This window comes from Cervus elaphus, chromosome 27, assembly GCF_910594005.1.
Source record: "Cervus elaphus chromosome 27, mCerEla1.1, whole genome shotgun sequence".
In the NCBI taxonomy this organism is placed as follows: Eukaryota; Metazoa; Chordata; class Mammalia; order Artiodactyla; family Cervidae; genus Cervus; species Cervus elaphus.
In genome coordinates, this window is record NC_057841.1 from 63323637 (window position 1) to 63350037 (window position 26401).

General features: G+C 46.8%; 1 protein-coding gene across 2 annotated transcripts in view; it reads right to left on the reverse strand.

The window, feature by feature from the left end:
• Nucleotides 1-15220: 15220 nt before the first annotated feature.
• Nucleotides 15221-26401, reverse strand: part of BCL2 (BCL2 apoptosis regulator) — a 191702-nt gene continuing 180521 nt past the window's right edge. For both annotated transcript variants that reach the window (XM_043889675.1, XM_043889674.1), the window contains one exon: nt 15221-20622. In XM_043889675.1, coding sequence (XP_043745610.1) covers nt 20488-20622 — 135 coding nt within the window. In that variant the 3' untranslated portion in view covers nt 15221-20487. The remainder of the gene's footprint in view (nt 20623-26401) is intronic.

The following is a 26401-nucleotide window of genomic DNA, read 5'->3' on the forward strand; positions in this document are numbered from 1 at the left end:
CACGTGACCCTGCACCGACTTTGGCCTCAGAGGCATTGCTGGTGAACTCAGAAAGGAAGTCTGATGTCGCTGGAAAACGCAAACCTCAGCTGCAGTGCCATGAGCCGAGAGGCTCTGTGACGATAACCTAGGCTCTCTGAGCCTCGGTTTCTACTGCGGTAGGCTGAATGATGACCCCATTGCCCCCCGAAACATTCACGTCCTAATCTCTGGAACGTGGGACTATGTCACCTTACATGGTAAAATGGACTTTGCAGGTGTGATTTTATAAATGGAACTAATTATGTGTGGCTGCCCTGGGTCTCGTGGCAGCCTAAGGGCTTTCTCTTGTCATGGTAAGCGGGCTCCTCAGCAGGCTGACGTTGCTCGTGGTGGGGCACGGGCCCCGGATGGAGGCTCCGAGGCGGTGATGCTTGGCTCAGCCGTCCCACCCCGTGGGATCTTCCTGGACCGGGGATGGAGCCTGGGTCCCCTCCTGCAGGCGGGCTCTCAACCCCTGGACCACCAGGGAAATTGGCAGGTGTGATTCAGTAAAGGCTCCTGAGACAGGGAGCGCCCTGCGTGGTCTGGGTGGGCCCAGGGTCGTCACAGGGATGCTGATAAGAAAGACGCAGGTCAGAGTGAGAGTGAGAGGTGGTGGGGGAAGCAGAGGTTGGAGCAATGCAAGAGGGGGCCCTGAGTCAAGGTTGGGACGGCCTCTGAAATCCCGAGAAGGCAAGCAAGTGGAGCCTCCCCTGGGGCCTCCAAAAGGAAGGTGGCTCTGACGACACCTTGACTTTAGCTCAGTGGGGCCTATAAGACGCAGCAGTCGTGGTACCCACTCCATCGGGCTGTTGTGACATTTAAATGATGATGTATCTGAAGCACTTAAAGCGGAAGTCAAATAAACGGTAGATGACTTTACCATGTGTTTTAAAAAGTCATATTATCAGAGATCCTCCTGAGCCCATTGTCCCAGAAGCCTTTGGGGACCCACAGACATGTGACTGAAGTCCTGTATCCCGGCCCCCCACAGCCCTGATCCTGAAGGGCATTGCAAGGGCTGCAGGTGCACCTAAGTCATTCACTCTGGTGACGTGACGATGGCGACTGAAAAATGTCACCAAGTCGTGTGGCTGTGACGCAGGCAAGAAGGACCCGGAAGATGCCATTAAGAAAACGCTGGGTGGTTGCCAAGATATGGCATAACTCTGATGACTTCATTCCACAACTTCCTGGTCACGCATGGTGATCCCTTCTGTTATTCTGACGGCTTTGCTTTGCACCTGGGAGACTGAAGACTCAAAGGGGCCAGGGCCAGACACGACGTAGAAAGGAGAACTCTGGCCCCCCACCCACAGCGCCCAGCTCAGGAGTCCGCCCGTCACCTACAGCCGCCAGCCCAGGAAGACAGCCTATACCCAGACTGCCGGACTTCAGACCTCGTCTCCGGTAACCATCCAAGATGCCAAGCGATAACCTCTGAAGCAGTCAGCCCCAAATAGCCAGGATTGGGTAAATAACTGATAGCCTGCCTGATTTTTGCCCTCACTTGCGACTCAGGACCAAGCAGAGGAAGCTCGTTTGCCCCCCAGCCAGGCGCACAGGCTGCCACTTCCGGCTGGCTCTCCTTCAGCTTCCGGGTCGGCAGCCTCCAGTTGCGGCAGCCCCTCCTTTTCTCCACTGGAGAGCCTTCCCGTTCACGCTGAGCTGCTCTCTTGTGTCCGACTCTGTGCAAGCCCAGGCACTCTAGCCTGCCAGGCTCCTCTGTCCGTGGGATTCTCCAGGCAGGAATGCTGGTTGCCGTCTCCTCCTCCGGGGCATCTTCCCGACCCAGGGATTGAACCTACATTTCCGTGTCGCTTGCCTTGGCCGGTGTATTCATCACTGCACCACCCGGGAAGCCTTCCCACTCCTCTGCCTGCCTTCGAGTCTCTGCCAGAGGCAAGTGAGGGTGACTGGCTCCCTTGCTGTATATAGCAAGCTCTGAACAGCCTTTGCTTGTTCTCACTGGGCTGGTTTTTGTTTGGTTGGTTGGTTTGGTTGGATCTTCACTGCGGGGCACAGGCCCTCTAGGTGGGGCACACGGGCATCGCTGCCCCACTGCACGTGGGATCTTAGTTGCTCAACCAGGTATGGAACCCACATCCCACGCATTGGAAGGCAGATTCGTGTTTTTGTTTTTAAGGTCACCTCTTTCCTTAAAATACTTATTTTTCGCTCTGTATTCGGCCGTGCTGGGTTCTGGATCTCCGTTGTTGCAGGGGCTTTTCTCTAGTTTCGGTGAGTGGGGACTGTTCTTCACTGTTGAGTGTGGGCTTCTCACTGTGATGCGTTCTCTTGTTGCAGAGCACGCATGGGCTTCGGTGCTTGTGGCTCCCAGGCTCTAGAGCACAAGCTCAATGGTTGTGGTGCTCGGGCTTAGTTGCTCTGCAGTAATGTGGGATCTTCCTGGAGCAGGGATGGAACCCGTGTCCCCAGCATTAGCAGGCAGATTCTTTTACCACTGAGTCACCAAGAAAGTCTCCCTCTTTTTTTTTTTTTTTTTGGTACGCGGGATCTTTAGTTGAGGCATGCAAACTTAGTTGTAGCACGTGTGATCTAGTTCCCTGATCAGGGATGGAAGCCATGCCCCCTGTGTTGGGAGCTCGGAGTCCTAGCCACTGGACCAGCAGGGAAGTCCTGGAAGGCAGCTTCTTAACCACTAGACCAGGGACGTTCCTCTCATTGGGTTGGTCTTCATTTACACACAACTGGCAAGTTTGGATTTCAGAATGAGAACATACTCTGTGCTCCCGGACATGGATGAATTTGGTCACATGTGAACGGATCAGAGTGACAACTGTGGCCTCCTGAAGCCCAGGACCCTTCTTGGTTTCTCTCTTTGTGGAGTGTGTGTGCCTGGCTTCCCCACAGAGCAGGGAATGAATGTGATGACATAATGACTAAATTCTATTCGAACTTGAATTAGCTGTGGTACCACTGCATGAGACATAAAGGAAGTAATTAGTGAAGGCAAATGGGAAAGGTCCAAAATTGAAATTTTGTTTTTAAGTAACACTTGGGAGAGAAACATTTAGGAGTGAAGACAACATATTTCCCTTGTCCCCTGCACACATCTCATTTTAAAGAAAACAATGAGAAGGTAAGGTTTAAGTGGTGTCACAGGAAATGTTAGAAGCTAATGTTACTAATCTAAAAGCTATCAGGGCAAGACTCTCCAGGTGGTTATGGAGTACAGAGATTGCAGAAACTCTCCACAGACATCTCAGATTGGGGGTATTTGAAAATAAGGTCCACGTGCAATGTTCTCTGCAGAGTCACTGTCAAGATCGTTACAAAGTTGATGGTTGGGCATTACCCAGGTGGAGTCTCAGGATGTGTACCTGGCTTCAAGGTCCACAGTTATTATCCTGGGGATTATTTATCATTTTCTGTCTTTTTCTGTCTGTCTCAGTAAATAAAGATGAGAAGTCAAGGTTGGAAATAATTAAGAAAATGATTAATATTGTAGGTAATTATAGGAATTTATTTCTTTGATTCAGTTTCCTCATACAAATCCTTTCTCTGTCTTTGTAAATATTGTGGGTTGTGGTTTTCTGTGGCTGCACAGTCTTTAATGCCTTGAAATAATAAATAATATGATTTTTCTATTTTGGATGGCACTTCCAAACCCCTTCATTATTCACCGTTTTGATCTTAACACCACCACCCCAGATGGCTGGTAGGTCATGCCAGGACAAATGCTACAGCCCATGGAACCAATGAGAAACCTGATTTAAAGAGGTGGAATGCTTTCCCCAAGCTCATACTTTCCTCTGCCAGAATTTGAATCCAGATCTTCTGATAGCAAGTGTCCAAAGGCCACCATGAGGGCTTACAATATTTTGATTGGACATACAGCAATCTAGTTTCCCATATGACCTCAGAGCAAATCTTTCAAAAGTAAGATTCTTTTGTGTAAGTCTGAAACAGAGGGGTTGACGTTTTGCAGGAAGGGGGGCCCTCTCCAGAGGGTGGGCTCTTATCTAACACTGAGAAACGACTTGTCCGAGGAAGCAAGTGTGCTGACCGAGCAAGAAACTGAATTGGGAAGGAAACCCGGGCGGAAGGCAGGGGGCCAGGGACCCCGGGAGAGCGGCCCCACCCTGTGGCTCACAGGCTCGGCTTTTATGGTGATGCGGTCAGTTTCCAGGATGTCTCCGGTCAATCATTCCAACTCAGGGTCCTTCCTGTTGGCGCACGCGTCACTCAGCCAGGATGGATTCCAGCGAGAAGGATTCTGGGAGGTTGGTAGGACATATGGACGTGGGTCTCCTCTCTTCTTTTGACCTTTCCCAAATTCTCCTGGTTGGTGAGAGATTGTCAGTTCCGAGTTCTTACTAGGACATCCAGTTGTAAGACAACTCATGCAAGTGGTCACTATCATGCCTGGTCAGTTTTGGTCAGTGGTTCCCCTAACAGAGGCAGTAGGAGAGAAAGATGGTTTCCAGCCTTCCCAACTTAATTAGCGCAGGGGCAGGGGGAGTGAGGTCCATGGACAGGGGAGCCTGCTGGTCTACCGTCCATAGGGTCGCATAGTCAGACACAACTAAAGTGACCTAGCATGCAGAAGGACTGGGGCAGGCAGAGGAAGGCATTTTACAGGCGTGTGGTTCATGTGTGAGCAGTAAATGTCTGCAGAGTCTAGCGTGCTGCCGTGCAACATGGGAGACACCAGCCCCACATGGCAAGTGAGCCCCTGAAACCTGGCTCTCTTGAATTGAGATGTTCTCCAACTGTCAATTCCACACCGATTTCAAAGATTTGATATAAAAAAGGGTGGAATTTCATTTAGTTTATGTTTCTAGCTTCTCCATCTCTTCTGCTTTTTTTTTTTTAAATGTTCTTTCTCAAGCCTTTATCAAGTGTAGTAGAAAAGCTTTTGTGTGGGGCTTCCCTGGTGGCTCAGATGAGAATCTGCCTGCGATGCGGGAAACCTGGGTTCTATCCCTGGATTGGGAAGATCCCCTGGAGGAGGGCATGGCAACCCACTCCAGTATTCTTGCTGGAGAATCCCCATGGACAGAGGAGCCTGATGGGCAGTTTGTATAATATATGTATTTTAGAAAACGTATGAATTTTTGCCTAACTAAGAAATTTATGACATTTTAATTCCACTTGTTTGACTTAGTATGAATTAATGCTAGATTTCTAATTAAAAAACAGATATGCAACAAGCAATGAAGATTTACTGTATAGCACAGGAAAGTATAGTCAATATCTTGTAATAACCTATAATGGAAAATAATCTGAAAAGTAGTGTGTGTATATGTATAGCTGAGTCACCTTACTGTGCAGCTGAAATACTGTGTCAATTACACTTTAATAAATAGATAAATTGAGAAAAAAGGGTGGAAACAACCTTATTCATCTTCATACTGATTGTATGTTGATAGGATATATTGGGTTAAAGAAAATGTTATTTAAATTATTTATTCATTATTAAAATGAATTCCATGTATTGTTTTTAATTTGTAATATGAATCCTGGAATATGAAAAAGCACAAACATGGTTCACATTTTATTTCTATTGGAAGGCGTTGCTCCAGAGGTTTCCCCCTTGGACATAACTTAGTAGGTGAGGCTGAGTGAGGGCAGGAGTCCAGCTGTGCCTCAGAGAAGACAGAAACTCCTGGATCAGAAGACCAGGGGAAAACTGGTCCACCCTGCCCAGGGGGATGGGGCCCTCCTTATTATGCAAGCACATTAAAGAAGCTGCAAGAGTTCCATGTGGCAATTTCAATGGAAACATGTTCACTTTTGAGACCTAGTTTCTTTCCTAAGCTCCACCCAAGGCAAAATGGATTATGGCTTCCTGGAAACTCAACCAGGGGACTTGAAAGTGTTTCATATTAAAAACAGAAAAACCTGGAGAAGGAGAAAAATAATTATATTTCTAAAAGCTTTTAGAACAAATGCTTGCTTGTGAGAAATAATTTTCCTATGAATACTTGATTTCTCCTTTTCTTTCCCTGGTTCCCTGGCTGAGGAGTTCCACGTGGATATGGGACACGGGGTTCCCCTTGGGAGTGAGGTTGGGGCCGCCCGGCCCCTCGCCGTTGAGCTCTCCTCCCCAGCTGTGCAGCCCCAACCCCACCCCCGCCTCACTTGCTGGGACCCGAGATGAAGTGGGCTCAAAAGTTTGGAAAAAACAGAAAAGGCAGAGAGAAATCCATAGCTACAAAGCATCTAAGCCAGTTTTTTTTTCAGACAGAACGTTCCAAAGCTTGGCTAGGAAGAGATGTTTATGAGTTTAGTCTGTAGGAAATTCTCCCTAAAGAACCCTTAAAAAAATTTTTTTTAATTAATTAATTTATTTTTTGGCTTCACTGGGTTTTCATCACTGTGTTCAGGCTTTCTCTAGTTGCGGCGAGTAGGGGTCACTCTCTGATTGCAGAGTTTGGGCTCCGGGGGGCGCGTGGGCTCAGTAGCTGCTGCTCCAGGCTCTGGGGCACAGACTCGATAGTTGTGGTGCATGGCCTTAGTTGCTCTGGGGCAAGTTGCCTCTTCCTGGACCATGAACCAAACCCATGTCCTCTGCGTTGGCAGGCAGATTCTTAACCACTGGACCACTAGGGATGTCCTAAACCAACCCATTTTTGAAGACAGCATGTACTGATGTGAAATAGCAAGTTAGCCTGATTGATGTAAGATGACCTCAGAAAACAAGGAGCTTATTCAATGTTTATTGACTAACCTTTTTAAAAGAAGATCAAATAAGCAAGAGATGATGTCAAAAGCTCAGCTTCTCTGTACACTGGTGCCAAATCAAATCTCAGAGACCACGTTTTGGGTGAAGTGGAAAAAAATAGCTTTATTCAAGGGGGCCTCAGCAGGCTAATAATGCCCTCAAAACTGTCCCAACTTGGGGGAGATAATGAGAAGTTTTCTAGTAATTATTCAAAGATGGTGTGATCAGCTCGTGGACATTCTTCTGATGAGCTGGTGGTGAGGTAAGTAGGAGTCAGCATCATCAACCTTCAGTCTAAGTGGTCTGGGGTCTACATGCTTGTGGGCAGCATACCGTCATTAATGGTTAACTTCTCCCACAAGGAGGGGTTTCAGTGTCTGTAAAATAACTCAGAAGTATTGCTGTGTGTATCCGTTGATGGGGAAATAGGACCTAGCCCCACGGGTGCTCTTGACTGTTTCTCCCTGGTCTTGCATGCCCTCCCTTCCCTAATTAGCAACTGCTCATCTGCCCATCGGAACTCAGGGTCAGTCAGGGATGCTGAATGAAGATGATTTCCCATAATCAAAGAAATGGGGGACACAGTAAGGCCAGGCATCCAGGAGCCCCACAGGGCCCTGCACAGCCTTAGACACCAGGTGGAGAGTTCCTGAGATGAGGACAGGCTCTGCCCCACACTGTCCTAGGAGTCGAGCTCAACAAACATTTGTTGAGCTGTTGGATCCACTCATCAACCTGTTCAAAGAGCACTGAGCAGGAATGACCAGCCGAAGGTTTGAAACTGGGACCCCCTAAAAACAAGTTCCCCTCCTGAGTTGACGATTAATCTCTTTACCCAAAACATTATTACCTTGCTTTTCCCACCCCTCTGCCCCTCAAGACTGAGGACTATCAAAAAAAAGGGGTATTTTATTTTGAGGATCAGCAGCACTGAGTCAGCTCTTAGCTAAGGAACCATGGTCATATTTTCTGTAATCCTCTTAAAGAGATATTGGTACACGGGGTGTGTCCAACGGGAGGAATTAGGACGGAGTAGGGCTGAGAAGTTTTGCCAAGAGAATGCACTGGTCATAGCAAACACCCTCTTCCAACAACAAAAGAGAAGACTCTACACATGGACATCACCAGATGGTCAACACCAAAATCAGATTGATTATATTCTTTGCAGCCAAAGATGGAGAAGCCCTATACAGTCAGCAAAAACAAGACCAGGAGCTGACTGTGGCTCAGATCATGAACTCCTTACTGCCAAAGTCAGACTTAAACTGAAGAAGGTAGGGATAACCACTAGACCATTCAGGTATGACCTAAATCAAATCCCTTATGAATATACAGTGGAAGTGAGAAATAGATTTAAGGGATAAGATCTGATAGACAGAGAGCCTGATGAACTATGGACGGAGGTTTGTGACATTGTACAGGAGACAGGGATCAAGACCATCCCCATGGAAAAGAAATGCAAAAAGGCAAAATGGTTGTCTGAGGAGACCTTACAAATAGCTGTGAAACGAAGAGAAGGCAAAAGCAAAGGAGAAAAGGAAAGCTATACCCATTTGAATGCAGAGTTCCAAAGAATAGCCAGGAGAGATAAGAAAGTCTTCCTCAGGGATCAATGCAAAGGAATAGAGGAAACAACAGAATGGGAAAGACTAGAGATCTCTTCAAGAAAATTAGAGATACCAAGGGAACATTTCATGCAAAGATGGGCTCGACAAAGGACAGAAATGGTAGGGACCTAACAGAAGCAGAAGATATTAAGAGGAGGTGGCAAGAATACACAGAAGAATTGTACAAAAAAGATCTTCATGACCCAGATAATCACAATGGTGTGATCACTCACCTAGAGCCAGACATCCTGAAATGTGAAGTCAAGTGGGCCTTAGAAACCATCACTACGAACAAAGCTAGTGGATGTGATGGAATTCCAGTTGAGCTCTTTCAAATCCTAAAAGATGATGCTGTGAAAGTGCTGCACTCAATATGCCAGCAAATTTGGAAAACTCAGCAGTGGCCACAGGACTGGAAAAGGTCTGTTTTCATTTCAATCCCTAAGAAAGGCAATCCCAAAGAATGCTCAAACTACCACACAATTGCACTCATCTCACATGCTAGTAAAGTAATGCTCAAAATTCTCCAAGCCAGGCTTCAGCAATACGTGAACCGAGAACTTCCAGATGTTCAAGCTGGTTTTAGAAAAGGCAGAGGAACCAGAGATCAAATTGCCAACATTCGCTGGATCATCGAAAAAGCAAGAGAGTTTCAGAAAAATATCTATTTCTGCTTTATTGACTATGCCAAAGCCTTCGACTGTGTGGATCACAATAAACTGTGGAAAATTCTGAAGGAGATGGGAATACCAGACCACCTGACCTGCCTCTTGAGAAACCTGTATGGAGGTCAGGAAGCAACAGTTAGAACTGGACATGGGACAACAGACTGGTTCCAAATAGGAAAAGGAGTACATCAAGGCTGTATATTGTCACCCTGCTTATTTAACTTATATGCAGAGTACATCATGAGAAACGCTGGGCTGGAAGAAGCACAAGCTGGAATCAAGATTGCCGGGAGAAATATCAATAACCTCCGATATGCAGATGACACCACCCTTATGGCAGAAAGTGAAGAGGAACTAAAAAGCCTCTTGATGAAAGAGGAGAGTGAAAAAGTCGGCTTAAAGCTCAACATTCAGAAAACTAAGATCATGGCATCTGGTCCCATCACCTCATGGGAAATAGATGGGGAGACAGTGGAAACAGTGTCAGACTTTATTTTTTGGGCTCCAAAATTACTGCAGATGGTGATTGCAGCCATGAAATTAAAAGACGCTTATTCCTTGGAAGAAAAGTTATGACCAACCTAGATAGCATATTAAAAAGCAGAGACATTACTTTGCCAACAAAGGTCTGTCTGGTCAAGGCTATGGTTTTTCCAGTGGTCATGTATGGATGTGAGAGTTGGACTGTGAAGAAAGCTGAGTGCCGAAAAATTGATGCTTTTGAACTGCGGTGTTGGAGAAGACTCTTGAGAGTCCCTTGGACTGAAAGGAGATCCAACCAGTCCATCCTAAAGGAGATCAGTCCTGAGTGTTCATTGGAAGGACTGATGCTGAAGCTGAAACTCCAGTACTTTGGCCACCTGATGCGAAGAGCTGACTCATTGGAAAAGACCCTGATGCTGGGAGGGATTGGGGGCAGGAGGAGAAGGGGACGACAGAGGATGAGATGGCTGGATGGCATCACAGACTCGATGGGCATGAGTTTGAGTAGACTCCAGGGGTTTGTGATGGACAGGGAGGCCTGGCGAACTGCGATTCATGGGGTCCCAAAGAGTCGGACACGACTGAGCGACTGAACTGAACTGAACTGAGCTGAGGGCTGAGAATTGTGGCTAGAATATTCAGCCTCAAGGAGCGACGCCTACAGGGGTCCGTTTTGCTGTCTTTGCCCTTAGGCCTGGCCTGCAACAGGGGTGGACTTGTCAGGTCACTCTTAGGGGACAACTCACCATGAGTCTGTCATGTTCCTGTTCGTGCTGCAAGCGAGGCGCTGACTGCTGTTTGTTCCAGACTACCTGTCCAAGGACGTTGGAAGGCAGAGATTAAGTGTCTTCCAGAACAAAGCTTTATAGCCTTAGAGGACAGACCTGGTGTCTTCTTCCACAGCAAAGGGCTGATGTGCCGACTGGTCCCCATCAAAGACAAGAGCTTCCTAAGCTCCTAACCGCAGAGCTCCTCTCCTAGATCACACCCCTCTGCGAGCCGAGGTCTTCTATCCTCTTCTTGTCGTTTGGTGGCAGCGGGGGGTGGAGAGCCATCTCAGAAGTGCTGATGCCGTGGCTCTGAGTGACACACTGTCCTTGTCGCTGACCCAGGCACTTCACGTTCTCACCAGCATCTGTGAGATGGTGGCAGGCTGACATGCTAACTCACAAGTAGGGGAAATCTCAAGCTCTTCAGAGATTTGACAGTCTCTCTGAGATTCTCATTCTGAGTCAGTGGGGGACTGTAGGAGACCAGTCAGAGGGCTCTCGGAGGTGAGGAAAGACAAAGGGACGGACACGCGCTGAGAACCTTTCCTGCCGGCAGGTTGTGTTTGTTCGCGTGGCCGCGCTGGGGCTGTGTTGCTGTGCGGGTCTTTCTCCGGCTGTGGCGTGCAGGCGTCTCACTGCAGAGGCTTCTCTGCTTCGCAGCATGGGCTCTAGAGCGCCCCGGCTTCAGGAGTTTGGCTCATGCTCTTAGTTGCCCCAAGGTATGTGAGATCTTCCTGGACCAGGGATTGAACCCATGTCCCCTGCGTTGGCACCAGTGGACCACCAGGGAAGTCTGCCTTTCCTTGTAGACATGGGCTCAGATACTTCGTCAGCATAGATCAAACATGATACAAGAGCACACAGCCGAGGACACACAGGCAGAAAATTGACAAGCAGGCTAAGAAGTAGTTTTGTGGGTTTTTTTTAATGCAAAAGAAACAGAATTAGGGGATTTTAAGACATAAATATGCAATGAAAATAGTACACTTAAAATTGACTAGCCTCCCACAGTTCTGTACAACAGAAGCATGCTTGTGCATTTAACTGAATTTTTGTAATCCTAGGGCTTTATTTACTAATTTTTTGTTCCTGAAATTCCCTGGCAGTTCAACGGTGAGGACTCTGTGCTCTCACTGTCGAGGGGGCCTGGGTTCCATCCCTGGTCGGGAAACTAAAATCGCATAAGCCTTGCAGTGCAGAAAAAAACAACAACAACAACACAAAACTCCACAGGGAGCCCTCAGAGGGGCAGACGGGGCAGGGATTTCCCAACGTTGCGGGTGCGCCTTTGAAAGAAGTGTGAAAAGGCGTGTACCACCCTTCAACATGGCAGAAACATGGTTTCAACTTTTAAATTTTAAATATAAATAGTTGCAAAGGATTTTCTTTCAGATTTGTTGTGAGTAGTAGGAGGAAGAAAATTGTCCCAAAACTACTTATGGTAGAACTTTTCTATATGAGGTAATTTATAGCCCCTTCTGTGAAGTACTTATGATTCTTGATAAAATGCTGGAGTAATTTCCGGATGGACTTGAATGGGATTAAGGAATCCTGATCAGTCAGGGTTCCCGCTCAGCTCTCCTGAAACACGCCTGTCAGACCCGGACCGGCCTTTGGCTGTGGCACCATCCCTTCATCTCTGAACGTCTCTTCCCAGAAAGAATCCCTGAATCGAGGCCAGTTTGAAATAGAATGTTGACACACACTGATAATGAGTTTGTCTGAGAAGTTATTTTAGCAAATGACATTGTACAATACCTTTGTTGCCTCAATTTTTAATCATAGACAGTAGAATCTACATACAATAAATAATCTGATACTGAGCGTCAACTACATGAAAAAAACAGGAACAAGTTATTTTTTGACACCAGGAAATCTTACATTGTTCCTTCTCTCAAATTCATCTCTCTAATCCTCCATTTTATCCTAATATGATATTTCTTACAACGGAAAGTTTAAAGTTGGTTAACCTCTCATAACTTTCAACAACATAATAAATCTATGAGTTTCTGTGACCATGTGTTAGTTGCCCAGTCATGTCCAACTCTTTATGACCCCATGGACTGGAGCCCACCAGGCTCCTCTGTCCATGGGATTCTCCAGGCAAGAATACTGGAGTGGGTTGCTATTCCCTTCTCCAGATGATCTTTCTGACCCAGGGATCGAACCCCCCGGTCTCCTACATTGCAGGCAGATTCTTTACTATCTGAGCCACCAGGGAAGCCCGCAAGGCTTTGTATTTTTGTTCACAGGTTGAAGAATTCTGGAATGGGCAGCCTATCCCTTCTCCAGTGGATCTTCCCAACTCAGGAATCGAACTGAGGCCTCATGCACTGCAGGCGGATTCTTTACCAACTGAGCTATGAAGGAAGCCCATACAATGATTATTATTACCCAACTGAGAAAAATATACAAATATATTATACATTTTGATAAATCATTATTAAATATAAATTTTTACTTTTATTGGAAATACTGAATACAGTGGGTTTGGGTTTTTTTTTTTTTTTTGTAATATTTATTTATTTGGCTGTGCTGGGTCTTAGTTGTGGCACTCAGGCCCTTCCATCAGATCTTTAGTTGCAGAATGCAGAATCTTTCAGTCGTGGCAAGTGGAATCTAGTTCCCTGACTAGAGATTGAACTCGGGCCCCCAGCATTGGGAGCTCGGAGTCTTAGCCGCTGGACTACTGGGGAAGTTCCTGACTATAAATGATAATGGAATAGATAGGGCTGGTTTATCATCCTCGCCCTCCCCACCAAGATGGACATGTATCTATAAATAGGAACTACCTATTAATACAAAGAGCTAGTAAGCCTCTTCTCCGTTTTTCAAGCCCATTCTTTGTTTTTATGGATGTAAGCTTTGAGGAATGCCATTCGAATACTGAGAATGAGGCAGCGGAAGGAGTTTTGTTATAGTAATGTTACTCAGCTCCGGATTTCTGAGTTATATTTTGAAATCACATTAAAAAAAAAAAAACACACAAACAAAACTACACCTGCCATCTGTCTCAACTAGGTATTCTTTCACCTATGTTGAAAGCAACGAATTGGAAAAGCGGTTTGCAAAAGGGTTAGCTCCCCAGGCATTAGTGTCTAATACAGCCCAAGGATTTCGTATCGTATCTTTTGGTACCCCAGTGGTTTTAATACCACAGGACAATGCCTAGGGGTGTGCAGGTAAACTGGCTGTCTGGGAAAAAAGGAAGGAAGCAAGCAAGCAAGGAGGACAGAAAGCTCTGCTTTGTAACTTGTGCTCATTTCTATGGTGTAAATCCTTCCACTGGGGCCAATTTCAAGCTACCAGCTTGACTTCACTGACACGGAGCTGGGAAGAGCCGATGCTCCCCGCGGTCATGGCGAGGCCGCCAGCACAGGGCGCAGAGCCTCACAGCCAGATTCCAGAAGGGACGCTGTGTGTGCCTCTGTTTTATGAGCTGCTGCAGATGAAGGGAGGGTGGGAGAGGAGAGCTGGCCTGACCACCGGGCTGCCTAGGACAAAGAGCACCCCAGGATGCCCAGAACAGGGATTCCTTCCTTCACCCCAAGCCGGCCTACCCCTCGCAGAGGCTGTGCCCCGAAGCTTCCATGTGCGGCCGATCGAAGAACACTGCTGGGGAAGTGAGGGCCTGGGAAGCCAGGCCACAGCTCAAATCCTGCCTCTGCAGTTAACGAGGTTTGAGGACTTGGGTATATTGTCTATGAGTCTCAGTTTTTGCCTATAAAATAGAAGCCAACACCCACCTTTTCCAAGGTCCTGAGGACCAGGGCGGGCAGCCAGCAAAGGCTCGACAGCTGGATGCCGCCACCAGAGCCCGACCAGCTGAGTTGGAGGGAAGAGCCTTGGAGGACTGAGGCCTATCTAGGGTAGCAGTGTCAGAGGGAAACACAGGTGCCCTGATGTGAGACTTGGACCATAAAGAAGACTGAGCGCTGAAGAATTAGTAATTCGAACGGTGGTGCTGGAGAAGACTTGAGAGTCCCTTGGTCTACAAGATCCAACCAGTCCATCCTAAAGGAAATCAGTCCTGAATACTCATTGGAAGGACTGATGCTGAAGCTGAAGCTCCAATACTTAGACTACCTGATGCGAAGAGCTGATTCACTGGAAAAGACCCTGATGCTGGGAAAGATTGAGAGCAGGAGGAGAAGGGGATGACAGAGGATGAGATGGTTGGATGGCATCACTGGCTCAATGGACATGAGTCTGAGCAAACTCAGGGAGATAGTGAAGGACAGGGAAGCCTGGCATGCTGCAGTCCGGCAACTGAACAACAACAGGTGCCCGGCTACTTAAGGTCTTTATGTTCCAAAGCTAGTGACTGCTTTGGTTATCCTAAAACAGTCACTTCAAACCATAAGTTTTAGATTCTTTCTCCCTCTTCCATACAATCTTATGCAACACAGAGGTTGGGATCCTCACTTGGTGTGAAGGAACACAGCCAGCAGGCACAATGGCTTCCTCCAGAAGTAAAACTCAAGGCTGGTCCACCTTGGGCCACACCAGGAGGGTAAGTAACCAAGAAATAAAGCCTCCTTCTAAGGTGACTTCTCCAGTAGGACAAATCCATAGCCTGAGCCCCCAGGGCTTTAGGCTCCCAGTGGCTCTGCTGGCTTGTTAAGAAGTTCTTTGAATGATGGAGCAAAATCACATTACCGCATTACAAACAATTCCAGGGCACAGCCAATATCTTACATGGTACTTTATTTTTCTTCACAATATTAACTGGACAGACAAGGAGAGTTGAGTGGCAGCGTGGCTCTCCCCAGCAACACAAAGAAAACTTCATGATATTTAATGCTGGCCAACTAGAGACTTACTTTATCTTAACTATCTAAAGCTCACTTAGCATGTATTTCTGTGTGTGTGTACAGTGTTGCAGGATGTCAGCCACCCCTAAGAAATATCCATCTTACAAACATCCCATGGAAGGGAGAAGTGTGAACATCTTGGTAACAAAAGCTTCCAATACAAAACCACTTTTTACACATTTATTTTATTGAAAATGAAAATAATCTCAGTAATTCAAAACAAAAGCAAAACTTGGTTGAAAAGATAGTATAATAAAAACATGCTTCCTCCAAAGAAATGTGATCTGCTATCACACCTTCAAACACTACCCCAGGGGCAAAAACAATGAAGTGAGCTGGCTGGAAGGCCCACTGCAGATTCCCTAAAAGGTTTAGGAATATGGAGTTACTAATACACTATAGTCATATTTAGTAACAGGCTTGGATCTTTTGATTAAGCCTTTCCATCTTCCACAAGTGTTTTTGTCTGCTGATCTTACCTTGGGGCCCAAAACAACCTTGTCATCAATAGAATATGTATTGGCTTTCAGTTATTTTCCTGGGGTAGTTATGATGAATTGGGGCAATACCATTCATACTCCATGTGGTTTTCTTTCTGCCCCCGGAGATGTATATTTCATGGCTGTCTAAGGCTAGTCTTATGAGCACAGACATGTAGCTGAATGATTCTTTGGGTAAGGATAAGGGACTTGTATTATTATTACTTACCCAATTCAGTCTCACTCCCCCCCCCCACCCCCCCGTATTGTGCGCAATAAAGCATTTAGAAACAGATGTCCCTACCAACCAGAAGGTTTTCATTAACCATCCCATTGGTTAAAAATTGCAAATTTATTGTTTAAATACCCATTAGACATATCCAGGCTTGAAATTAACACCATTGACGGCAGATGTTTAGAACTTTGGTTCATCTTCATTGTCATACAGAGCTGGACTCTTGAGTTGTTCTGTTGTCTCCAGAAGCTAAATACACCACAGAACTTAAAAGTGTTTCTTATTTGTTGCATAAAGTCTTTCCCAGAGGCGTCACATTGATCCTCGTGAAGTCCTCACTTGATTCTATTTCATATCCTACAGTCCTGGCTATTCTTAAAGACTCCACACCCTGATCCAATCTTGAGAATGTTTTGCTCATTTGAAAATTCTTCCTCCCACCCTGCAACAAATGTCCTTTGTCCCATAATAATTAAAAAAAAAAATCCCTGGGAAGATTCAAATTGAGTAACAATAAAGATCTAATTGGAATGTTCATAAGCCTGACAATGTACAATTGTATTTCTTAAGAAGTGTGTAGCCACAGTTGTCTGGGCTGCAAAAGACACCACAGAATAAGATCAGAATAGAATTTCAACTGACTCCCTAATTTCCTTAGAATGGCTTATATTTCAAGCCCTTCCTGTTTTTTTTTTTTTTTTCTGATAGAAGAGGTGTACATTACTAACTATAAGTTATAAGGAAGTATAAAAACAGCCACTGCCTTAAAAGTATAATTGAAATTAGAATTTAAGTTCACATGTATAAATTTGTCACTTTAGCATAAGTTTAATTCCAATACAGACAATCTGCAATTCATCCCATAGATCCTTGATGTGAAAAAGCCAGACATGTATTGGGGCTGCCCTACATACTTAAGTTTAATCCTACTTATTAGAACTTCTCTTGATTTACAGTCACTTCCTAATTTCCCACATTGGGCCACAACTAGGTCTTTAAATGATAAGCATAAACATGCACTAATGAAACAGAAGTCCATCTAAATGGAAGGTCATATCTGAGTAGGCAGAGATAAGTGGGCTGGGGCAGAGGATGTTGGGTTTTGGCTTGAACCATAGCAAAGTGCTTTCTTCTTTCAGAAGGTGACTTTAATCCAAATCTCAAGCCCATAAGACTTTTCAGCCACTGTAAAATCTGAGATGAGCTGTTTGCTGCAAAAGATGCAAGTTGTCATTTTGATCCCTCTTTCAGGCTATCTGTGCAGCGAGGGCTTGGGAGGACCCAGGAGGTTCTTGGGTGGTTTGCTCCTTGTGGCTTTTTTTTTTAAGAACCCTTGAATTCCATTTGGGGAGTGCACGTGTTCTGTTGAACCCTGACCTGGGTGGCCTGTGTACCACGCTGAGGGCAATTCTGGTGTGAATCCCTCCTCCACACCAAATAGGCAGGAATTGCGTCTCTGCTGTCCAACTGCAAGATAATTGAGACAATGCAAAAAGGGAGGAGGAAAAAAAATGACTAGCTCAGGCTTTTATATACATTCATTGCTTCTAACATTTTTAACAACAAGAAAAATGCAACTTCAGCTACCCTTAGCGATAACATTTTGCTTAAAAATTAGAATCATTCAAAGGTCTGATCTCTTTGAGAGAGTGCAGCCACAATACTGTACAGTTCTGGGGTCAGGTAACCAGGAACACTTATCATTAAAACCAGATAATGGAATCCCACAGCAAAAGGAAACCAGCCTGAAATTAGCCTCTATGACCTTTTTTATATATACATTTTTAGAATACTCTGCAAATCTCAATTTGAACAATAACAACAACAATAACCAAAGACAAACAAGTTTTATATTAAAAATGTCCGTGTTCTTCATGGTTACTTCTAAAGCAGCTTGGAGGAGCTCGCCACTTGGAGTGTACTGCAAACCGACTCCATTACAATGATCTTGGCAGGATAGCAGCACAGAATTTGATATTACATATTCATCACTTTTGACAGTGTAAACCTTTCATAAGATAACATTTTGCTTAAAAATTAAAGATCATTCAAAGGTCTGATCGTCTTGTTCCCTGAGGCCCGCCAGGGAGGTCTGGCTTCATACCATGGGTTTCCCCCTTTCTCCGCCTGGGGCCTAAGTGCCACTGCATTTCAGGAAGAACTTGAAGATGGCCACGGAGAAGGACCCTATGGAAGGAGAGTTGGAGGGCTCTAAATAGGTTTCCATGGAAACAGGCCCCAGAAACCATCTTTAAGGATCAAACCATCAGAGCCAGAATTTAATCCCCTGGTCATTTTCCATCTGGATTTCGAAGTGAATGAACCTCATGGGTTTAACCAAACATGTATGCACTCTTAAATGATGTAAGTTAAATTCTGAGTTGGCCAAGACAGGTGAATCTAAAGGAAAAGGGCTGAAGGGACAACAGATACTGTCCCTCACAATAAACAATTCTGTTGACATGGAAGTGGATGTAGATTGATTGACACAAAGTGGCTGAGTGGCCAGCAAGCTCCAGGATTTCTCAGACAGCTGAGAACCAGGGCCTATCTCACCTCCTCAGAAATGCTTTGAAAGAATTGAGAGCCAAAAATCTCAAAGGGGAGAAGTGGTCATTTTGCTAACAGTTAGTGTAGAGCCCATAACTAAATACAGTTTTTTTAAAAGATGCTGAGATGCTAAGATCTTTTTTTTAAAGCAGCTTTCGAAATATTAACCACAGCATTAAACATTGAACACAAGTGCATTCCAAAGTTAATACAGATAAATGGTATACAGATAAATGCTATAATGCAATAATGCCACAGTTATTCCACATACGTATCAAGGCTGAGTCTAAACTTGAAAAAAAATATTTTGTAGTTTATGAGCTGGAGATCTTTCTTCTTTTGCTACTCTTCTAGCGTTTTCCAGCACTGACTTTTCTCTTTTCCTTGTTTAACGCCCCAGGATATATAGATAATCCCCACATTCCACACCTGGAGCTTCCCTGCCCACCCGCCATCCCTTTCAGTTAGGTTTTTCAAATAAAACCAAACTACAATGACAAGATAATGCTTCACATCGTAATTCCACAGACATAGGTCAGTTAATCCATTTCAACGCTTCCTTTACGATTTATGACCCTCCCCAAAGTCTTTCAAAAATCTCACTGGAAGCAGCGCACACAGCCTGGCGGCCCAACGCACAACAGGCCTCGCGTTTCTCTGGGGGCGGCTCCCATGCCTCCCCTCTCCTCAGTTTCCTCCGCTCCACAGAGACGACTCCTGCCACCTCCTGTTTCCTCCACAGAGACGACTCCTACCACCTCCGGTTTCCTCCACAGCAACGAGCGCCGCAGCGCACAAGCTGGCGGCCAAGGCCCAGCGCAGACAGGCCGCACGTTCCTCTGGGGCCGCCGCGTCCCTCGCCACCGCCTCAGTTTCCTCCACAGAGACACGCGCCCTCAGGGCCTCGGCCCAGCTCCGCGCTCCAGGCGGCGCGGGGCCTACACGGGGCCCAGGCCTCCTGTTTTTTGTTTTCTCTCCCGGCCGCCCGCGGACACATAGCTCGTTTCAAGGCTCAGCGCCAGGTCGAGGCCTCAGGCCGCCCGAGGCGGGGCTGCCGGCCGCGGCCTCCGGCGGAGAAGCCGGCGCTCTGGGCGCCTGGTGCGGAAGACGTCACCGAAAACGTCCGCGTCCTCGCGGTCCAGGGGATTCAGTTTCCTACGCGGACAGCGCCAAGCCAGTATTTGGAGGGGGAGCGAATCCAAAATATGAGAAGAAGGACATCAGGGCTTAAGGTACTGGATGATATTGTATAAATTGCTAAAATGCTTCTCGGCACAATTGGTAGCTTAAAAAAATACTCTGCTATGATTTAAGGGCTTTTTTCCCGTCACGGTCCTTTGGGGTGGAGGTCTTGGCAAATACAAAGTCCAAATAGACCAAAAGTTCAAACGTTTTTGATTCAGTGACGTGGGACAGACAGTAAACAAAACTTACATGTATCTTAGAGTGTATTAGAGAGTGGTAAGTGCTAACGGTAAATATAAAACAGCAAAAGCGAATTAGCAGTAGAGGCTTTGCAATTTTAGCTAGCATGGACATTCGTGCTAGCATAAGTTCCCGGTTTTTTTTTTTTCTTCAAACCTGGTGTGTACCATATGCGCAGTGCCCCTTCTTCAGGCCTGGGAAGAAAGGCCTCCCCTCGGAGCACCTTTCCTCTTAAGAATATAACCTCCAGCCCCACCCCCACCCCCCCAAAAGCAAATGAACACCTTCTGCCTAACCCCCAACAGCCAGGAACCCGGCTTCTGGAACAGTCAGGTCCTTTGTCGGTTTGTTTGCTTTTCAGCTGGTTGAGTCAGTCCAGCCAACAGTATGGAACAAAAATCAGTGTTTACAGGCACAAGAGAGCCAGGTAGAGCCATCCGGGTGGGGCTTAGTAATTAGTGGTGGGGTTTCCAAAGACAGGAGATTCAACGGGACTGTCTTAAATAAATAAATCTTATTTTTCTTAATAATGTAAAAAATAAATTGTATTCCCTTTGGCAGTAAGTAGCTGATTCAATGTTGAGCCTGAAAGCTGTTTGTGGTGGTGTTGGTTGGTTGGTTGGTTGTTCTTTTTCTTTTTAAGAGGCCACAGCTTCACTCCAGTGGTGCATCAGTGACAATGCATATTATTTCTCCTGCTTTCATGAACCTTTTGCATATTTGTTTGCGGCAGGCCTGTGGACTTCACTTATGGCCCAGATAGGCACCCAGGGTGATGCAAGCTCCCACCAGGGCCAGACTGAGCAATGCCTTCAGAGACAGCCAGGAGAAATCAAACAGGGGCCGCATGCTAGGGCCATACAGCTCCACAAAGGCGTCCTGCAGAGGAGAGAGGGCGGGAGAAAAACAGTATTAGAGTATTAAATATTTCCTGTTACTGCAACAAAAAGTGTGCCAGCACAATGCCAGCCGACAGGGGGAGAGTCATCTGAAGTGCCTTGTACCTTCAGTAGGGTGAGGGCAAAGGTCAAACGTGCTTTGGGGATGATTTCAGACCCACTCTTTTCACTTTCATTCAGGAAATACTTACTGAGACCTTACGCACATACCAGGCACAGCAGAGACACAGCCATGAGTGAAAAATAGACCAAAAGCTCAAACATTTTTGATCCAGTGAAGTGGGACAGACAGTAAACAAAACTTACATGTATCGTAGAGTGTATTAGAGAGTGGTAAGTGCTAACAGGAAAAATAAAACAGCAAAAGCAGTAGAAATACTGGAGGCTTTGCAATTTTAGCTAGCATGGACATTCATAAAAATAATTTTTTAAACAACCCCAACTACTCCTTTACTGAATGCTTGCTATGGGCCAGGCACTTGTAACGAATGCCTGACACGCATTATTTTCTTTATTCTTCATACCCATCTTAAAGAGTCCTTTACTTTGTTCTTGTGCTGTAAGAAAAAAGCTGAGACCATTGAATGCTCATTTCTTAGATTTGTTGGGGAAGATTAGATTCTGTGTTTGTACCCAATGAGTATTTGGACAACTCTACCTGAATATATGGGCTTCCCAGGTGACTCAATTGGGTAAAGAATCTGCCTGCAGTGTTGGAGACGCAGGCAGATGTGAGTTCAGTCCTCCGGTCAGGAAGATCCCCTGGAGGGCGGCATGGCAACCCACTCCAGTATTCTTGCCTGGAAAATCCCATGAACAGAGGAGCCTGGTGGGCTGCAGTCTTTTGGGCCACAGAGAGTCGGACTCGACTGAAGCGACTGAGCATGCATGCATGTACATCTGAATATATAAAGCAGTAAGTGAAGTGTTTTTCCCTTGGCGGATTAATCAGATATGAAGGGGAAAACAAGATATAGTTCCAATTAGCCCCCCAAACCTGGAATTAGAGCACACAATTTCACTAAGGGAGACAGTAGCATACAGAGATATGCAGCATCACTGTGTGAGGAAGGTCTGATGATGCTTGCCATGTTTTTGTGTGTTTGGGGCAAGTATTGCAGTAGAGGGATCAGGTATCATTTTTGTCTCCCCACTGCTGTGCGTGGTCTTAGTACATGTAGGTGTTTGAGAAATGTTTGTTCAATTAATGATTAAGGTTTTCTAACATCAAACATTGGTTTGAATTCTGTATTCGGCCTAATACATTACCCAGATACTCGGCCTGTTTGAAATTATTCCTCTTACATACAACCACCTCTGGAAATCTTGGCAGTAATCTCAAAGGTGAACATTTAAGGCATCTTTAGGGGAACTTCCTGTGTTATTAAATATAAATGTGCACAATTATTTTTCATGACTGCATAATTTTCCACCACATATATTTATATATCTGTATCTATGCTGTACTTTATTTAACCAATTCCTTTTATTTTTTAATTAAATCACTTTTAATTGGAGGATAATTGCTTTATAACGTAGTGTTGATTTCTGCGAAACAACATACAACCACTCAGATATTCCCTCCCTCTTGAGCCCCTCTCTCCTCCCCCATCCCACCCCTCTAGGTCATCACAGCATGCCAGGCTGGGCTCCCTGTGCCATAGAGCAGCTGTTTGTAAATTCTTACCTCCTCATTTGGATTTGGGTTTTGTTTTTGGTTTTTGTTTTGAGACAGATTCCCAGAGTGGGACTCAGTTGACCAGTTGAACTCAGCTGAGTTCCCACAGTCATGAAGGGTTTGTGCTGAGCCATCTTTACTCTCTCACTGCCCCAGTGACCTTGGCACCTTTTACAAAAAGCAGACAAGAGGGAATTCCCTGGCAGTCCAGTGGTGAAGACTCCGCACTTCCACTGCCGAGAGTATGGGTTCAATCCCTGGTTGTGGAACTTAAGATACCACAAGCTGTGCCGCCAGAAAAACATGGAAACAAAAACAAAACCCACAAAGGCAGACAAGGGTTTAGAGCAGTGGGTCTCCCGGGGGGTGGTCCTGCCCGGCGCCCCCAGGGGACACTGGCGATGCCTGGAAGCGTCTTTGGTAGTCATGGTCTGGGGAGGGGGCGCTGCTAGCATCTGACAGTAGAGACCGGGGTGCCCACGAGGTACGGGACGGCCCTAGCACAAGAGTTATCCCCGCCAAGAGACTGAGAAGCCTTGTGAAGAGAGGTTCCGAGGAAACTCCGTAACAGCCCTCAGAAGACCCCACGGTCCATCTGGTGTGTCAATAGCTTTGGTCAAATTAGTGCAAGATCAGTTACTTAGCTTGGACAAGTAACTGCTCCCCTGCAAGTGGGTGAACTCTACCTTCAGAGGTACTGGATTAACTTTCACCAGGAGAGGGCGCAAGCGCTTTCTTCTTTCTTAACCTATTGTTAAACAGTTTCCTAAGTTTGAGTCTTAGCAAAGCAACGCAATAGACATAAATGAAACATGTGCTTAGTGAGCTTGGCCCAGAGCTGAGCTGACAGTCAGGACTGTTTGTCAGGGGGGTAAACGGGGCAGGAAGGAGTCAGGACCGATATAGAGAAACTTGCCTCTCGCAGAGTGCACCCCCGGGCCCCACAGACACAGCAGCAGACGTCTAACAGCCCTCCCCTCCGTGCTGTTCTCTCTAGCGACGGGAAGGCTGGAACCCCCAACACACCAGCCGAAGGTGCCCCCGATTCCTCAGAAGAGCGCGCTGGGCAGTAGTGCTGGGCAGTACTTCAGCTCAATGTTGAGAGGGTCAGGGGCTGGGCCCTGAGTCCCTTTAGTTATCCATGGAGTTGTCTGTGGTGGGATATGGAAGAGACTGAGGCCTTGGCCACCTGACCCTTCCAGACCAGGAGCCCCCTTCGGGAGACGGGGGAAGCAGGGAGACTCGGGCAGCTTGCTCTGCCTGGTGCTCGACGCCCCCCGGCAGACGAGACACCTCTCCCAGCACCCCAGCCCTCCCTGTGCCCAGCCCCAGCCCCTTGTATAAATAACTGTGCTTCACGGCCCATTTCTGACGTGCATTACAAAGAAAGAAATCATTTCTGAAGTGGGATGAACTAACATAGCATCTCTTAACCCAAAGCATGAGCACAGAGGATCTGGGAATGAGCCCTGAGCTCAAGGGAGGAGGTCTGCGTGGAATCCTAGCTTTGACATTTTATTGCCTGTGACCTTGAACAAATTACCCGAGGCTGAGCTTCATTTATCTCACCCATAAAACTGGTTGTTGTGAAGATAAACGTAGGTGACTTGGGCCATTTGTAAACGCGGCCCCGAGCGTGAACTAGAGGAAACAGCACCGTGTTCTCTGGTCTGTCCTCTCTCTAACCTGCTGTGGTCCTTCTCACACTGCCCTGCCCTCCAGGCGGTCTGCTGAGCCTGCTAATTTCCGCAAACAATTGACCCGCTCCCTCTAAGGTGTCAGCTCTTGGTTCTCAAGATGCTGTGTGATTTCTAAAGAAATGTGAATTCAAACATACACACATGATGTGTTCTGGTGGAAAATTGGAAGCAATAACACACGCCCAGCTCTACTTCCTCATAGATTATTAAGTCAGGCTTTAGGGCTGAGGGGCGTCATTTAACAGCCCTCCCCGCCCCGCCCCTGAGATGGAATCTAGCCCCTATAATCTGCCCATCTATGATTCTAAAGTGCAGAGGAGACCGTGTGGTTTCAGGAGTGAAGCTCCAAAAGCTATTTTCATGGGGGAGTCTTCTTGCTTTTTCAAACATCCTGATCAGGGTGATTTCCGAAGTCTGTTTGAACAGTCTGTCATTATTTGTTTAAGTCTGAAAGCTGTTTTAAATAAACACATGCTCATTTTATGTATTAAAAGCAACAAAGAGGGAAGAAAAAAACCTGGGCCGTCGTCACGTGATTTGGACAAAACCCCCGCCTATATGTTTGGGGTGCACGCAGCCCCTGGTCGTGTCGGGACTGGCCAGGGCTCTGCCCGACCTCAGGGATGGGCATGGCAGTCCCCAGGGGAGGGCCCTTTCTCCTTTGGTTAGCCCCTGACCTCAGAGGGGAGGCAGGCAGCGCCCCAGCTCTGGAGGCCCTTTTGCAGACAGCTTCCCCACAGACATCACATTCAGAGGCCACAGATGGTTAGGGTCTGAGTTCCAGCAGCACTGACCTCAGAGGAGCAGGGCAGCTAATGCCCCAGCCCCAGGCCCTGGCCACAGGGCTGGGAGTCGGCCAGGGAGGTGTGGACAGAATGGGTAGGAACAGATCAGCTCAAGTCAGCGAAGGTGAGGGGAGGGGGTTCCTGCGCTGGGACCACTCAGCCCCATCCCTCCTGCCCCCCTGCACCCCCCCACACCTCCCTCAAGGCAGCCCACGCTCCAGGATTTTGCTTTCCCCTTCAGATCCTTCAAAAAGTTTCATTTAAACCTGGTTCCAAATAAAATGAGATTTAAAAATAAATGCATCAGAATGGCAGGAACTGAAGAACACTGAGTTCCACTGAAAAGGATGGTGTGGGGATGGGACGGGAGCCCAGACACCCTCACACAACTTGGGCTTTCAGGAGCAGGTAAGTGGAGAGGCCATTCATGTTTGGAAATGCGCAACTGAAGCTTTAAAAATACCTTTCATGTGTTAGTGATTCTACTTCTAATTATTTATCTTGAAAAAATAAAACTTTAAAACAAAAATATGATAATGAATATGTTATCGTTTAGTCGCTCAGTCCTGTCTGACTCGTTGTGACCCCATGGACTATAGCCCGCCGGGTTCCTCTGTCCATGGGATTGCCCAGGCAAGAATCCTGGAGTGGGTCGCCATTCCCTTGTCCAAGGGATCCTCCTGATCCAGGGATCAAACCGCACCTCCTGTATTGGCAGGTGGGTTCTCTACCACTAAGCCACCAGGGAAGCCCAGTGGAATATGGATCAGTCACTGAAAATTGTGCCGTATATTTATTGGCAAGGAAAGGTGTCCCCAACTTCACACGGAGTGAAGCAGCACAGCCAGCCTCTGCAAGTCCAGGCTCCCAGCTCCTCGCTGGCTCTTAGCACTCACAGGGAAACAGAAAGGTGACCTTGGTCGGCTATAAACAGAAGGGAAATTCAGGTGCGTTTCAGTCTGTGCGCTGACTGTGGATGCCTTATACGATCATGGGAGAGCCTAAGTGGGGAAGCCATCCTGCCCTTAAATAGATCCTGGTCTAGAGAATGGACTCGTGTGCTTCCACGTGCACGGGAAGCTCAGCTAGTTGGAGCACGGGGCAGAAGCAAGGAGAAAATCAGATGGCGCTAAGAGGAAGCCAAACGCTGCTATCGAACGCCTTAGGTATTTTCTGTTACCCGCGGCTTTATCATTTTGTCTGCATGGGGATCGGCTCCCACATGGCCCCCGGAGGGCCAGTGCAGAACACACACCTTCCCTCATTCCACCAAGTGGCTCGGGAGCTGGGGTATTCATACGCCGACTCCTCCCCTTCCCTGGCTAAGGGGGGCTCCTGTGGAGGCATCCATACCCCAGCTCTCTGGCCGGTCATGCGCACAGGCAAAGGGGTCAGAGGGGGCCACGGGGGAGAGAGATCCAGGTGCCACGTCTCCCGTAGCTTGAGGTCAGGCTAGAGAGCTCTGCGGTGGTAAGGGCAAGAGGAGTTCCACTGATCTGACCCCCTCACTGTTTCTCTAGCCTCATTACCTTCTCTCCCCGGGATCAGTGCTAGGATTTCCCACCTGATTTCTCTGCCTTTAGTCTAATGCCCTAC